The following is a 17,017-nucleotide window of genomic DNA, read 5'->3' as shown; positions in this document are numbered from 1 at the left end:
CGCTTGCGTTTACGGCGTACTATGTCACATGTCAGCTGCAGGAAAGGGCCATTTTATTATCTCTTTTGTTAATATATACAACAAACAAGAGGGTAGAGAATAGGGAAATGTTGCATGCCAGATTAAAACTATATCCACATGAGAACCATAGATCAATGTGTCGAAAGAGCGCAGACCACAATGTTAACCCGTTTAGTGTGACAGAAAGGAACTGTTCCCCCCAAAATAAAAACTATGTCCATGTCATTTGACGTTTTTAACCTTTGTGGTCTGTGGATGACAAAAGAAGAAAGTTATGCAGAATGTTCATGCTGCTCTTTTCCATATAATGCAGGTGAATGGAGACAGATGCTGAAGTAAAGGCAAAAAGCACTATAAAAGCAGTTCATATTGGTCGTGTGCTATATTGTTAAGTCTTCTCAATCATGCAGAAGGTCTGTGCGTAGTTAATTAAGCTTGAAATCAAATTTCAGAGCGAAAGTTTCAGTGAAATTCTCCTAATACAAATAGTTTTTTCTTTACAAAATGACATCAAACCAGCTTAAAACATTAGTTTAAGTTACTTTATGTATAAATTTATTTGTTGGAGTGTGCACACATACATTTTAATAACACATTTTTCCTTGTCAGTGACCGTGTACAATACCAATATAACTTCAAAAATGTGAGTAAACTCCGTAAAACTGAGTAAAGTCCCGTACATGCCAGTATTAATTGTCAGAATTGTTTCAAAATAAAGTGAGAACTTCCACAAGTTGGCACGAGGAACGTGTACATTACAAAGAGCGACCTTTCCCTCCTAAAATACAGTCCAAACACTGCTGGCCTAAACAACGGTAACAGTATATAAAGTGACACAGAGTTAGAAGTGAAAATAAATAACAGGTTCAACAGTCACAATAACGATTGGCAATATCAACATACATTTACATATCGGCAGTGTTTTGTGAAAAATACAATATTTATACATTAAAATTTGGATTAACAAATGAGGGGACAAATCTAGTGTTACTGTAGTTTTCCTTTTTTCTTTTGCAGTAGTTTCTGGGAAAACAAAGCACAACAGTATGCAATTCTTCAAAATGAACAACTAAAAAAAATAAATCAGTCAGTCTTTCAAAATAAAGAAACGGAATAACAACAAGACCTCACAGAAAAAAAGACTAATTTTTTACCTAAAAGGAAAAAAAATGAAGTTAAAATCTTTTAAACAGAAAATATTAGAACAAATAAGGCCGCTTTGGAAAAAAAATGTTTAAAAATCGACTTCTCTTTTATTGATCAGTGATCACATTTAAGCTTGATCTGATATTTGTTTACGTTCGTATTTTCTCCCCCCAGCTGATGCTGATTTTTCAGCGCTTTCTTTCCACGACATTAAGTATTGAAAAATATTACACAACACTCCATTAAAGCATTCACACATTTTAGCTTCAATACTGTCTGATGATGCTGCATTGTCTTTTGGTGTGGGTGTTAATGTGAACTCGAGATTATTGCTGCCACCTACTGGTCAAAGAGGATGGCCGAAGTACCGCTCGCTTTTGAATTGAATGGTGACCATAAGAGGCAGAAGATCAGTGGGCTGAGGTGCAAACAGGTCATGCATCATCTGAGCGGTCACAAAGCCTGTAAGAAAGGCACACTTTCGGCTGACGGATGCATCACGTTGAGCGCCGACTCAGAAATGGAGGGAAATGTATTTAATATCTCTCTATATTAAAATCACTCCACAACACTAAGTGAATAAGATCTGGCCCATAGCCTACCAACACTGCCTCTAGATCCGCAATGTTCATAACAATCATAATCATTACATTTCAACTTGACACATTCACAGCATCAACAAAATAAGGCAATGAACACATTACAAAAGAGGTGTTTACAGAGAAAGTGTGCACGAATGGATGTGGAATTTCTATTCTATCAAAATAATGAGCCAGTACACTCACAGCGCCATCTACTGGTTGGATGTCAAAGGACCTGAAGTCAGGAATTGACACCATTTTTTTCTTGAAAACATTTTTGTGAGGGATAGACATGTCTGGTTTTACTTTTTGCAATGATTACAATTTATCACAACACTGAAAATGGATGCATTTCATAAAAAAATGTCTGGGGCAAAGTTGATCTCCAAAATAAAAAAGTCTATTTACTCTATTTTTAATAATTTAAGATTATTTCCATTGTAAAATACATTTATTTGATTTATATTATTTTTATGATATTATTTATTTATATTTTTTATTTATCAAAGTGTCATATTCATATAAAAGCACAGTCCTTTCATATAAAAGCAATTACATTTTATTTTATTTACTTGCTTAAAAAAAACAAAATCACCATTGCAATTATAAGTAAAACAATTAATAAATAAATACGAGAGTTTCAGAAGGAAATTAACTTAGTCAAGAAAATAATTCCAAAAGTACAATAAATTTTTTTTTATTTATTATAAATGTAATATTGAAATTCTTATTTTATTCATTTAATGTAATAATTTCTTCTTTGAATTATATTTCTTGTAATATTTAATTATATTGTATATTAATTTAATTGTACATTTAATTTTTGAGCTAAATGTTTTCATGAGATTCACCCATATGAATAATCGAAAAAAATATCCAATGGACAACAAACGAAATTAGACTAAATTTTGGCACGATACAACTTAGGACTGTTTGTCTATCCCTCACTATTGGTATCTAACCTAACTAGTCTTTTGCCAGTGTGTTAGTGGCTGGATGTGTGAGTGTTTTCTCTATATCAATATACGAAGAAAAAATATTGTTTTCAGTCTTTTCTTCTAGTTGACCCCCCACCGCCTCATCCACTGTTAAAACTAACACATATAAAACATGTCACATGGCCTTCTCTGTGGGTGTCAGTGGGCAGCAAAAACATTGGTGTGGACACAAAAAAGGTGACAGTGTTGACATCCAGCCAATCCTTGTCTAGTCTGAGATTGTCTTCTGCTGTAGGAACGTCCTCACCTCCCCTCCTCGGCCGAGCGTGTCTCAGACTTGAGTTTCACAAACTCTTTGGCCACCTCATCGCCCGAGCGCTGGGAGAGGATGCGCATGACGGTGAGGCCTGTGTCATCGATGTGTATCCGTGCGCCCAGTGGACACCAGCAGGCACAGCTGGCCCTCGGTGCGACATCACGCAGCTGTATGACGGCGATGCCCACCACACGGTCCGCACGGCCGAAGCAGTAGTCCTTCACACACACCTGCAGCTCATAACACTCCGGCCCATCCTCGTTCCCAAGAATACTGCACAGAGAGAGAGAAGGTGCAAGTTTGATTCACTAGTAGTCATTCTCGGTTTCCAGCAATAAATGCAGATTTAAATATTTCTTGCTCATACACATAATACTTGAAAATCTACATTTATATAAATATAATTTTGTCTGAAAAAAAAAAAAAGACTAAAAACTAAAATGAACAATGAAATGTCCAATATTGGCAAATACATATTTAATAATATAATATTTTAGAGTGTTTTGTTTTCTTTTTAAAATTGCAATAATCAATACACACCCATCTGTGTATCTGTTCATCCATCAATTCATCCACCCATCAGTTCATCTGTCCATCCGCCCATTCATATCATTCCACCCAACCTTCTGTTCCTCCATCCAACTTCCCACCCCACCTGTCTCTGTTCATCCATTTATTCATCCACCCATCCATCAGTTCATCCATCCATTCATCTATCTGTCCATCCAAACACCTACCCAAGCATCTGTCTATCTATTCATCCATCCATCTTTCCATCAACTCATCTATCGGTTCATTTATCTGTTCACCCATCCTTCTTTCTGTTTGTTCATCCAGCTTTCTATCCATCCACTCATCTATCTTTTAATTTATCTATTCACCCATCCATCCATCCACCCACCCACACATATATTCATCTGTCCATCTATCCACCCATCTATCTGTTCATCCATCAAGCCACCAATCCAGCTGTCCATCCATCTGTTCATCCATCCATCCAACCACCCACCCAACCTTCCATCCATCGGTTTATCCATCTGTTCATCCATCCACCCACCTATTTGTCCACCCATCCATCCATCCATCCACCCATTTATATATATACATCCATCCATCCATCCATCCACCCATCTATCTGTTCATTTATCCATTCACCCATCAGGTTCACCCATCCATCCATCCAACTGTCCATCCACCCATCCATCTGTCCATCCATCCACCCACATATCTGTCATCCATCCAGCCACCCACCCATCTGTCCATCCCATCCATCTATCTGCCAATTTGTTCATCCACCCAACAATCCAACCACCCATCCATCCGTCGATCTTCTTATTTGTTCATCCATCCATCCACCCAACAATCCAACCACCCATCCATCCGTCGATCTTCTTATTTGTTTATCCATCCATCTGTTCGCCCATCCAACCACCCATCTATCTATCTGTCCATCCATCCATCGATCTTCCTATCGGTTCATCCATCATCCATCTGTCCGTCCATCCATCCAACCATTTATTGGTTAATCTATCCAACCACCCATCTATCTTTTTATCCATCCATCCACTCATCATCTATCTGTCCATCCATCAATCTGCCTATCTGTCCATCCATCCATCCACCCATCTATCTGTCCATCCATCGATCAGTTACTGTTCATCCACCCATCCATGTACTCTGTAATGCCTTTTCAGCCTTCAAATGTTTTATTTTGGTGTTCTGGAAATATTTTTACAATGATAATTTTTTTCTTTTAAAAAAAATGTGAAAGATAGAGGTTTTTTGTAGTCTTATTTGTTCCCTCGTACATCATTGTTTAATGTACTGTTGTTCATTAATCTCATTAGTGGTGAATGGCTAGGATTTGCACTCACAAATGGAAGGTCTCGTTGAATTTGGGCGCCCAGCTGTTGTTCTTTGATTTGGTGGTGAACTTGCGCTTCTTGTCGCTGAGATGAGGGCCGATCATGGTGACCTCCACAAATGGCCGGAACATCCCAGACGTCTGCCACTTCAGATCATTAGCAGCCACAACTAGAAAAAGAAATGTAATTTAGCCATCAGAAAATACACCTGTGGGACAGATAAAGCTTGCTTAAACATGGCAAAAATACAATTAAAATTACCTTTAACTGTAACTTTATGCTCTCCTGTGCCCGGGTGAGTGAAGAGGTCGATCTGTATGGACACTTCCCCTACTGGTTTATCAACTCCCGAGCCTACACACACACACACACACACACACACACACACACACAAACATTACTTGCGGTGACATTGCACAGACAACTTTTTTTTTTTATATATATACTACAGCCCAATCCTAACCCTCACAGATAATACCCTGCATTTAACAAAAAATTAACTGTATTTTTTTTATCTTGTTGTTACAAATGAGAACATCCTTAAAATGTCTCCTAAATGAGGACAGGTTTAGCTAATCAAATCACTCCCCAAAACATGATACACAAATTTACACATGGTACACACATAGTGTAAAACACAGTCTTCACATGCATGGTGGAGCTTTTAAGAAAAACTTAAGGAAAGATGTACTAGCTGGGCTTGTGTCCAAATTTACAGAAAAAAGGAAGTAATGACAATGACGATGGGAACACAGAGCCTACATTACAGTGGGAGCTCATTGGGTGAAGAAATGTGAAATTATTTGCGGATTTTAGTCCACGTTAGCATCTAGATGATAGTGTGCTTCAAAAAAAAAATTTCCAGGACAACAGATATTTTGACATGTCATTCTGCACTTAAGGACATGTCAACATTTTTGTCCAATCAAATGCTCTCTAGAATGAAAATACCACTAATACAACCTTTAAAAAAAAAAAAGCAAGTAGCAACTCCGGGCTCACAGCCAAAACACATCTAGGAACAAATCTGGAGAGGGGGCTGTGATTATTCGTGAGAGGGTACTTGGGTCTCAGGGAGTCTGTGGTGACCTACCCCTAGACGGCTGTATTTTCTCACTAGATGTTATCCTCATACCCTTCCCATTATGCACTTGAGGCAGAGACAGAAGCAGAAAAGCATTGGAAGAGAAAGTTCAATAGCAAAGCGTTAAAAACAAGACAGAACAGTAACAACGACAGCAGAGAACCATGGACAGTAGACAAGAAGTTACAGACAGATACAGTTTGAAGAAGAGAAAGTTTCAGTACAAAAGAATACACTAATGAATCCACAGCTCAATACTGCCACCTAGTGTACTGTTTTACAAACTCATCTCTAAAAGATCCAACAATATGAAATAAAGATATGAAAAATTATATTTTATGTTCCACAGTAAAAAGAAAGTCATACAGGATCACAACAACATAAGGAGTAAATGATGACTAAATGCGAGTGGATGTGTCACCTTGAGCATGCTGAGTAGTGACAAACGTCTTGATAAGTGTGTCGGTGGTCTGCGTATAGAGGGACAGTGCATGTCTCAGCGAGGACAGCTCAGGACTCTTCTCCAGAAAGGCCTTCTTCAGACCATTTCCTCCAGCGTGGAAGTATTGCTAAAGTGGATAGCAAATAATCAAATATTAGATGTGTACACACCACTCCTATGAAACAACATGAACGTGTAAAGAAAATGATATTTATACCTTTATGGTATCAAGGGCCACATCCATGACCGCACACTGCTTGGGCGTCAAGCTTTTAGCTTCACCAGACATGTGATCCTACAGAGCCAAGTAACATCAAAAACCCATAGAAGATTAAATGTCCTCTAATACTAATCAAATCAAAATCAGTTGGTTTAGCCACGGGAGTATGTCAATACTAAATAGATGACTGAATAAATGCACTCAATGATTTGTAAATATAAGTAGTGGTGCTAGTATACATTTATTTCTGACACCAGAAAACCATGGAAACTTTTTTCTACAGAGCTCTGAACATCTCATGCAGCAAAAAAAAATAAATATAGATATATACATATAGTGCGCACCATTTACTAATTTATAAAGTAAATCCAGTGCACAAAATGATGATTCGTTACATTTGCTGTCATGCACACGATCTACTTAAAATGAGGGCATGAATCATTATTTTTTGCGCACAATTAAAAAGAGGGGTCAAATTATTGCATTGAGCGCAGGATTTACTTAAAATTAGGAAACAAATTATTATTAAGAGTGCAAGATTTACTTAAAATAAGGGGAAAATATTATATTGAGCACAAAATTTAGTAATGATTTATTACATTGAGTGCACAGTTCACTTAAAATGAGGGAACGAATTATTAAAAAAATAATCAATTATAAGAATGAACTAATAAAAATAAAAAAGAAGATGCGTTTATTAAGAGAACAAAAGTTTCAATTATAAGAAATAAGGTTGCAACTGTGAGATATAAAGTCACAAGCTGCATATACAAATCACAATCACAAGAAAAGTGGTGTTAGAAATACAGAGAAATTCAGGCCAAAGGTTTGATTGGATATTCTGTTTACAAGCAAACAGTTTTAAGCATGTGATGGTACAGAAACATGTAGATAGCATTTAAACCGAGGCTCTTCTATTCTCTTGCTGAGCTCTGAGCCGATTTAAAGATCATAGTCTGGATTAAAGAAGCCTGAAGCGGTACCTTGAGTTTGGAGAGCTGACCCAGTTCTTTAGCTGCTGAAAAGATCATTCCCTGCCAGGAAGAGATAAAACGTTACAGCGTTAGAGAGTGGGCAAAGAAATCTTTACATATGGATGTTACATGTTAAAGTATAAACATTAGGAGATCATCAATGAAAACACATTAAAGACTTGAAACAGGAAACATTTAAAAGGTTCCAGGCAAATATATATTTTTTTAATTACCATCGAGTCATTTGCTCTTAAAATTAAGTATTTAGGGGTCAAAATACCATTGTAAGGGACTAAATAATAAAAAGTCAAAGCATCTTAAGCAGTTTTGTCTGGGAAAAATGACATCCATCCAGTCATACAGGTCTTACAAAGGTGTCATTGCCCTGGGGAAGGATGATGGTCTTCTCAAGACTGTTCATCACAATTCTCCACAGCTCCTTCAGCACTCGCTTCAGCACGGTTTTCTCACACACCGAGGCAAACAGCATCAGACTGCTCGCAAACATACACACAAATCAGGACAGGCTTCAGGTACAGTAATAATGGTTTCTGTACAGGTGAGGAGAGATCGGCTCACTGTGCATCCAGGAAGTCCATCAGTGGCCGCAGCATGTTGTCAGAGTCGGCCTCCACCTGGTTGCGTGTGTTGGCGTTCACGGGACCCTTGATCTGGTACAGCAGGCTGGCCATCTGACGCATGCAGTCATCAATGCGGCTCTGGAAACTACAGAGGAACATCAGAGTTCAGTGATGAGAAGAAACATGCTAGACTGATGTAAGAAGAGTTGTGCAAAAAAGTGTGAAATGAATGAGAGTTTGATCTTTACGCAACAGAGATCTTGAGATATGATGCCAGCCAGACTACAGCCTACATTCATTTCAAGAGCAAGAAAGCTAGAGTATATAATAATGACCTACTGTACATACGTTTAACTTAATCGCAAAAGTGGATGAGTCTAATGAAACCGGTCAAGGAATTTGTATGAAGAAAATAAAGCCTGTTCGTCTAACTGAGATTTCTTTATCGTGTTTTTGTCTTCATGACAATTAAGCATCCTCTCGGATTCTCTTAATTATAATAAACATGAATAATAATTATAATGCAAATTATATTATGCTTACTCATTTCTTAAGCATTTACATCAGTATGTTTTGTCACAATACAAACACTTTATTACAGTAATGAGAATAAAATTTTCACTAAGCTGACATTCCTCCCAATTATCATTAATATAACCCAAAATAAATAAACTGAAGTAATTACTGAAACCATTATAAATATTGAAATTTTGTAAACTAAATGTTATCAGTTTTTTTGCTACCTTTAATTTATTCTGAATACATTGCATTTATATTAATTTAATATATTTATTATAAATTAAAGACGGCAGAAGAAACAGACAATTATAGACTATGCTTTTTACATAATTTTTAAAGAAAAAAACTCACAGTAAAAACGGTAACACTAAAAAAAAAAAATAAGTGAAAATTAAAACTAATAATATTTTAAATGAAAATTGGAGAAATGTAAAAAAATGGGGGAAATATGCTTAATTCTCATAAAAGAAATGTCAGAAAAGGCTTAATTTCCTTTATGTAAAACATATTTTCTGAATTAGTTGTTTTGGGTTTTATAATATGTAAATTTTTATGTGATTAACCAATATGTATATGATCCATGAACACTGACGTGTTTCCAAAGGTGCTGCTCAGCTCGTCCAAGACGTTGTTCAGCTTGACCTGGAGATCGTTCAGGAGGTCACTGGCCTCTGTGTCCAACTACACAAAGAGAGACACACAAACAGCTCTGATCAGTTCAGCTGTCCACAGTCACACCACCCGATGCACAAACACCATCTTCATAACACCGATGTGATGGTATAACAGGTCAGAGTGGGTGAAAAAAACAGTGATGGGGCCAAAGAGCCTGTAAAATTCACAGAGTCCCAGTGAGAGGAGAAGGGAAAAAATGAAGAAAGAGCGAACTGGAGCCCTCTGCTGTATAAGTGAATGGTTTATGAGCTCTCAAACACACATGTACTGTGTAACCCACCTGGTTCCTGCTGACCGCCACCTTCAGAAAGAGCAAAGTAAAGGGATGTTTCACTTTTAGTCATTTCAACAATCATGTCACAACCCAATAAATATAACCAGACTTATGAGCAGGACTGAGGGGAGGAGGAGCTATGGATTTAGTTATTCTGGTATACTAGGGAATACTTGTGGTTTATAATATCTAGGAAGTGTTTACTGCAGATGCAATACTACTGCTTTCATGTTCCCCAATCGTATGGAATAAAAGTCAGGGTCATTTGATTACGACCATCCTATTGGCCCAAAGTACCAACCACAATCAACCAGTCACAAGTTCAAGTCAAGTTCAAGTTCAACATTTGGACATGCTAATGAACAATCTCTCATTCTTTCAATGAAATCGAGATTTATTTTTCTTGATTTCTGGACCAATAGGAAGGCTGAGACACAACCTGGATCTATCAAAGGGATTGATTGAACAGATATCAAACGACTTGTGAGTGAGAAACAAGTCTGAGTCTCACCTTCTGCTCCCTGTCTGCTTTCTGAGGCTTTTCATAGATATAATGAAACGGTGTAGAATTATGTACCAAGTGCAAAACAAGATGAATATCTGAATGTGTAATATGCTAAAAATTTAATTCAGGGACAAATTAATCACTCTCTGACTCAATGGACTCGATACACACCTTGTCCTCTGAGATGTCCATCTATGTGCAGGGTTGAGGGGGAAAAAAATCTATCAAAATCTGTTTTTATGTGTCAATCATTCAATAAATGTACAGTGCAACTGTGCAACACTACAGTGATGGTTAAAAAGAGTGAATATTAAAAATGAAAAGATGGCACTCCAAAAGGGACTTTCTATGAACAGGGTACAGAATAGAATAGAATTTATTTTTTTCATCTAGTGAGAAAACGGTTTAGTTCACCTCATGATGTTAAACTAAATATTGGTTTATTTTTAGATGGGGTTTACAGTTCAAACAATAAATACATAGTTTTTAGATTAACATACACTGAACAAAATTATAAACACAACACTTTTGTTTTTGCCCCCATTTTTAATGAGCTGTATGTACACACAATCTGTCTAAATCTGTGTTAGTGAGCACTGCTCCATCCACCTCACAGGTGTGGCATATTAAGATGCTGATTAGACAGCATGATTATTGCTCTGGTGTGTCTTAGGGTGGCCACAATACAAGCCCACTGTAAAATGTGCAGTTTTACTGTATTGGGGGATCCGAGGGGGTCTGAAAACCAGTCAGTATCTGGTGTGAGCACCATTTGCCTCAGGCAGTGCAACACATCTCTTTCTCTTAGAGTTGATCAGGTTGTTGATTGTGGCCTGTAGATGTTGGTCCACTCCTCTTCAATAGCTGTGTGAAGTTGCTGGATATTGGCAGGAACTGGAACACACTGTTGTATACGTGATCCAGAGCATCCCAAACATGATCAATGGGTGACGTCCGGTGTATATGGTGGCCATGCAAGAACTAGGATGTTTTCAGCTTCCAGGAATTGTGTACAGTTTAGGGCCTGTAAGTGATTACATTTTTTAATCGAATTAATTACATGATGTGGTGATTAATTAATCGAATTAAATCGCACATCAGATTTGGAGAAAAGATAATTTAAAGTCATTGTTGTGCAAAGCATCAAAAAAAAAAAAATTACAAAAAGTTGGTTCAGCAAGAAATATTTTGTTTGATATAATGTATTATATTGGACCATGTGTGTAAATGATGACAGAATTGTAATTTTTGGTTGGGTGAACTATAATTTTAATAATTTATTTTATTATTATTACTATGAAAATATTGAATTGTTTCTTTTATGAAATGATATAAAACTGCCAGTAGGTGGTGGTAAATGTCTTAAGGATTAAGTCATTTATTCATTCATTTGATTCGTTCAAATGGCTGATTCATTCAGGAGTGAAGTAAAGGGTTCTTTATGAATGGTGTGTTATCACCATCAGACCGACAGTGTGACATCAAAGAACCGCAAGAGCTTAGAGAGCAGACAGCTCCTTGTGCTTTTGAATTGCTCTCGCGGTATTTTGATATCATTCACCGATCGGTCTGTGCAGCACCACTTCAAAGCCAACACTTCAAAGCGACTATGGCCAATGGTTCAACTCGCCAAATGGTTCACCAAATTAGTTTAAAACGTGGATTAAGAAATGAACCACATTTGCACTCATGTGATATTCCACTATTGCTCTTGTGATATTTCTTAACTATGTGAATAAATATGCATTATCATGCTGCAACATGAGGTGATGGTCGTGGAAGAATGGCACAACAATAGGCCTCAGGATCTCATCATGGTATCTCTGTGCATTCAAAAGGTCATCAATAAAATGCACCCGTGTTCGTTGTCTATAACATACGCCTGCCCATACCATAACCTGAGATGGTTTCTGACAGTTTGTGCAGATATTCTTTGGTTATGCAAACCGATTGTTGCAGCAGCTGTCCGTGTGACTGGTCTCAGACGATCTTGGAGATGAAGATGCTGGGCTGGTGTGATTACATCTGGTCTGCAGTTGTGAGGCCAGTTAGATGTACTGCCAAATTCTCTGAAAGGCTTTTGGAGATGGCTTATGGTAGAGAAATGAACATTCAATTCACGGGAATAGCTCTGGTGGACATTTCTGCAGTCAGCATGACAATTGCATGCTCCCTCAAAACTTGCGACATCTGTGGCATTGTGCTGTGTGATAAAACTGCACATTTTAGAGTGGCCTTTTATTGTGGCCAGCCTAAGACACACCTGTGAAATAATCATGCTCATCACAATCTTGATATGCCACACCTGTGAGGTGGACGGATTATCTCAGCAAAGGAGAAGTGCTCACTAACACAGATTTAGACAGATTTGTGAACAAGATTTGAGAGAAATAGGCCTTTTGTGTACATAGAAAAAGTGTTGGATCTTTGAGTTCAGCTCACGAAAATGGGGGCAAAAACAAAAGTGTTGAGTTTATAATTTTGCTCGGTGTATACATTTTTTTTTATATAAACTACCACTTTTAAACCAACCATGTTTTAGAAAGAAGCCTTTTATTCTCCAATGCATTTATTTAATAAAAAAAAACAACAGTAAAACATTAATGTTATTACTATATATATTTAAAATTTATATTTGAAATGTATAATTTTCTATATGGTAAAAAGTAATTTATTCCTGTGATGCAAAGCTGAATTTTCAGTATCATTACTCCTTCAGAAATCACACTTATATACTGATTTGGCGCTTATGAAATATTTCTTATTATTATCAATGCTGTGCTGATTAATATTTTTCTGGTAACAATAATGCTATTTTTCTCAGGATTTTTTGGGATTCGTAGAAAGTTCAAAAGAACAACATTATTCGAAATCTTTTGTAACGCATTGATGTCTTTACTGTCACTTGATTAATTTCATGCATCTTTGCTGCATAAAGATATTATTCTTAAAAAAAGAAATAAAAAAATCTTAGTGACCCCAAATTACATAAGAGCTAGCATACAGTATAACCCTGGCTATTATTTGTTCAGCCTTTATTGATTTGAAATGTAGTCTGTACTCTGACTGTCTGTTATGGGTCTGAGATTTGTGGAGGGCATGAAGTGAAGTTTTCTCCTGAATGTAATAAATTCCCCTATAAATCACAGACACGAGATGAAGGTCACAGTGAGCCGGTGTTAAAGGGGCTGAGGCATGGATGGGAGTTCACACACAGTTCAGACACGGCTGATCACTGGGACAGCGGCGAGTCTGTGGGCTGGAACGGGGCGCTTGGGAAATTGTTGGATTAAAAGGACAATAACGGATGAAACAACAAGCATGAATCCAGCATCGATAATCCCAATAACAAACCTCCTGTAACTCTTCCTCCTCATCCTCACTCTCTTCCAGCTGGGGACAGAAGCCACATCACACAGTCAGACTGAAGCTAATGTGGGACACCATACAAATACAAGCCTGCCATTATAGCACCTTCCTAACCAGTGTGCTGTGGAGATATCAGGCCGACAGACGTCCTTGTAGAGTAAACCGGAGATACATTTGATTCTGGTCTTTTTCTGAGACACATGCATCCCGAAATGTGGATGCAAATGAGAAAAGCTCCTTTAGAAGCACCTATAGTAATCCAAGTAATCTGTTATCTAGCTTACGAGTTTTCCAGTGCATAAAAAACAATTAAAACCTGCTGAATGTTTTTGAGAAGTACATAATATACTAAGACTTTCATCCTGAGGAAATGTTAAAAGGTTATAATTAAAAAAAATGAATTCATGTTTTATTTTTGTATTTGTTTTCAGATAAAGGTGAGTGAATATATATTTAACACTTTCAATTTTCCAATGAGGTAAAGACAATTTTACATAAATGGTTTTTTTTTTAATTCACTTGTTTTTTTATACCTTCTACACTTTACATTTTACACTATCTATTTTTCATAACATGCAGTAATACTAAAACCCCTAATCCTAATACATTTTTCTTGTTTTTAAGTAAAAAATAAAATAAATAAAAATACCTACAACATCCCTTTTCGGAAATATTCAGCTTTTGAACATAAATGATGTAAACTCCAAATTGTCAATTACAAAAAATCATCCAACTAGTTTTTAAAAGACAGCATTTAATCAACTACAACAACCTGTATGCGAGACTGGGATTTATCTGTCCTGCTGTCCAACAAATCTAAGAAAATAATACAATATCAAGTAAATGGAAAATAAACAGATCAGCAATGTGGAGAATCCGATGTCATTGTCTCATGCACAGAAACGCACGTAAGACTTCACTAATCCTTTACTAATCACCCTGAGACACGGACTCAACTAATGCCTCAACTCTCACACACACACACAATCTCTCATCCTCCCCGAATAAATAGAACCGAACTAATTCTAAATCACCTGGGTTCTAATCAAGCATTAATTCTATAATATACTGCACAACACAAGCAGCTACTTTTTAATTCTATGTGCTTTCACTAGATTAGAGTTACGGTAAATAGCCAGAGCAGAGCCTACTTTTACCCACCTCGCCATCTTTCACATTTTCCTCGATAACCTGATTAATCACAGAAGAAAGTGTAATAATAAGTATCTCTCAGAGCATCAGTGTCCATGGCGTTTCTTTAGGAACACACATACTTTATAGATACAGTGTGTGTATTTTGGGACACTGTGTACCCACCTCCTCCTCCTCCTCCTTAAGGTCCACTACTGCATCCAACTTTATTTTAAAAAAAATAATGTTAATCACTTGCTTTATATACAGTATTTTTAGAGTCTGCAATCATGTCGTCTATGAAAAAATCTCAAATATAACTCAAAAACTGCTCTACTTTTCCTATCATCTAAAGAGATTTAAATTCTAGTCATACCCTGGCTTCCTCGGTGGCAGTCTGAGGAGAAAAGACACAAATACTGCTTTAACATCAGCCAAAACGCCTAAAGTCATAAAGAAATTATCTAAGTAAAAATCAGTTGTGGAACCCCTGACTAGAACGCTTTATTTATATCCTGCTGAAATCCAGGATGTAAAATTATTTATATCCTGCAAGCAAATCATCGACATATATAAATGATAAAACAAGCACGCTGCATCGAGCCCATCTGGATACAACAGGGAGAGTTCTCTTAATATGCAGAGAGACAACAGGCCGCTGATGTCCTCTGATGTCCCAGACAAATGAGGAGAGGACAAATGACTTTGCTTAAGGAAGGTCACCTTCCCCTGCTGCTCTCCTACCTGTTTGGCACCCATAGACTCAAACATCTTCTCAAGCTGGACACGCAGCTGCTGGACATTATTCATCAAGACGCATGGCTGAGGACAACGAGAAAGACACAGAGAGATTTATTAGAAAAGATGACAATAAACATTAATGTACAGTGTAGTCTGTACACAAAATGTGTTTTAATGTAGGCAAATATTTTAATATCAACAGTGGTGTGGGCAAAAATAAAATACATTTGTTTTAAAAATAAATAATAGATAAAATCATTTTTACAGATTTATTTAAAATATAATAATAAAAAAAATAACCCTAAAATATTTATCAACTTAATACAATTATTAATATAATATAATTAAAATCAATCTATGGAATAAATATCAATATAAGGAATAAATAGTATATATCAATATAAATATACATATACATATACATACACATAAATGACCCTGGAGCACAAGTCCAGTCTTAAGTCCCTGGGGTATATTTGACGCAATAGCCAAAAATACATTGTATGGGTCAAAATGATAATTTTTTTTTTTTTTTTTTTATGTCAAAAATCATTGGGATATTAAGTAAAGATCATGTTCCATGAAGATATTTTGTACATTTCCTACCATAAATATATCAAAACGTAATTTTTGATTAGTAATATGCATTGCTAAGAATTCATTTGGACATCTTCAAGGGTGATTTTCTAAATATTTAGATTTGGACCCTCAGATTCCAGATTCTCAAATAGTTGCATCTCAGCCAAATACTGTCCTGTCCAAACAAACCAGACATCAATGGAAAGCTTATTTACTCTTCTTTCAAAAAATTTACCCTTATGACTGGTTTTGTGTCCAGGGTCACATATTCTAAAACATTAATGTGTATACACACACTTACACATATGCTCTTTTTAAATGTCTTATAGTATATAGTATATTATTAATAATATATATGTAATGCATATCTTCATATATCTTCATATACTGTATATTATGTCATTCACATAAATATGCATACAGTCAATATAAAGTACTTCACAAATGAAAGAGCAAAGACAAAGAGACATCTATTAGACAAACTAACAGAAATGTCATCCTTAACTACCAGAAGAATGACTTACAATCTTCTCCTTATCACAATAGGACGGGAAGCTCTTCTTCAAAATGGCACTGTACTGTAGCAGAACTTTGTCAATGGTCTGTGAAGACAAAGAAATAAGAACTGAGCTTAACGTTTTTCAAACGTCAAAATGTCTTGGTAATAGCATTACCAAGCAAACAAATGAAAAAGCAGGCTAACATTTCAGGGAATCTAGTAGAAACTCTCTGGGGCTCATCTCTGCACTCAGCGCTCTGTTTGCACTACCATAAAACTGCTGGACATCAGCCCAATGAGCTCTCCACGTGTCCGATAAAGATTCTTGAGGGAGCTATGCATTTCTCTCAGAGAAGCTTGCCAGACTTAGTCTGGGGACTGACTGAAGCTTAATGGAAAGAGCTGCATTAAGCATTTTCATTTGATTACAATAGAATCTCATTCTTTCAGACAAATGTTTTTGCTTCACTGATATTCTTCATTTGCTCTGCACTGAGATGCCCTTTGGCTAAAACAGGGCCATTCTCTCAGAAATCACAGATAATTCTCGAAACAAG

The 17,017-nt window shown here is 36.6% G+C and overlaps 1 protein-coding gene across 1 annotated transcript in view; it reads right to left on the bottom strand.

Annotated features, from left to right (window-relative positions):
- Positions 1-2,563: 2,563 nt before the first annotated feature.
- The window catches only part of LOC113075330 (protein unc-13 homolog B-like), a 37,869-nt gene continuing 23,415 nt past the window's right edge, over positions 2,564-17,017 (bottom strand). The window contains 13 exon segments of the mRNA XM_026248033.1: positions 2,564-3,275; positions 4,877-5,036; positions 5,129-5,221; positions 5,961-6,017; positions 6,373-6,520; positions 6,611-6,688; positions 7,597-7,647; positions 7,958-8,081; positions 8,167-8,313; positions 9,280-9,368; positions 9,643-9,663; positions 15,386-15,463; positions 16,486-16,563. Coding sequence (XP_026103818.1) covers positions 2,990-3,275; positions 4,877-5,036; positions 5,129-5,221; positions 5,961-6,017; positions 6,373-6,520; positions 6,611-6,688; positions 7,597-7,647; positions 7,958-8,081; positions 8,167-8,313; positions 9,280-9,368; positions 9,643-9,663; positions 15,386-15,463; positions 16,486-16,563 — 1,410 coding nt within the window. The 3' untranslated portion in view covers positions 2,564-2,989.

Source organism: Carassius auratus, unplaced genomic scaffold (assembly GCF_003368295.1).
Source record: "Carassius auratus strain Wakin unplaced genomic scaffold, ASM336829v1 scaf_tig00016864, whole genome shotgun sequence".
Lineage (NCBI taxonomy): Eukaryota > Metazoa > Chordata > Actinopteri > Cypriniformes > Cyprinidae > Carassius > Carassius auratus.
The sequence above is the reverse complement of the archived record's forward strand: the minus strand, read 5'-3'. Positions and strand labels throughout refer to the sequence as shown.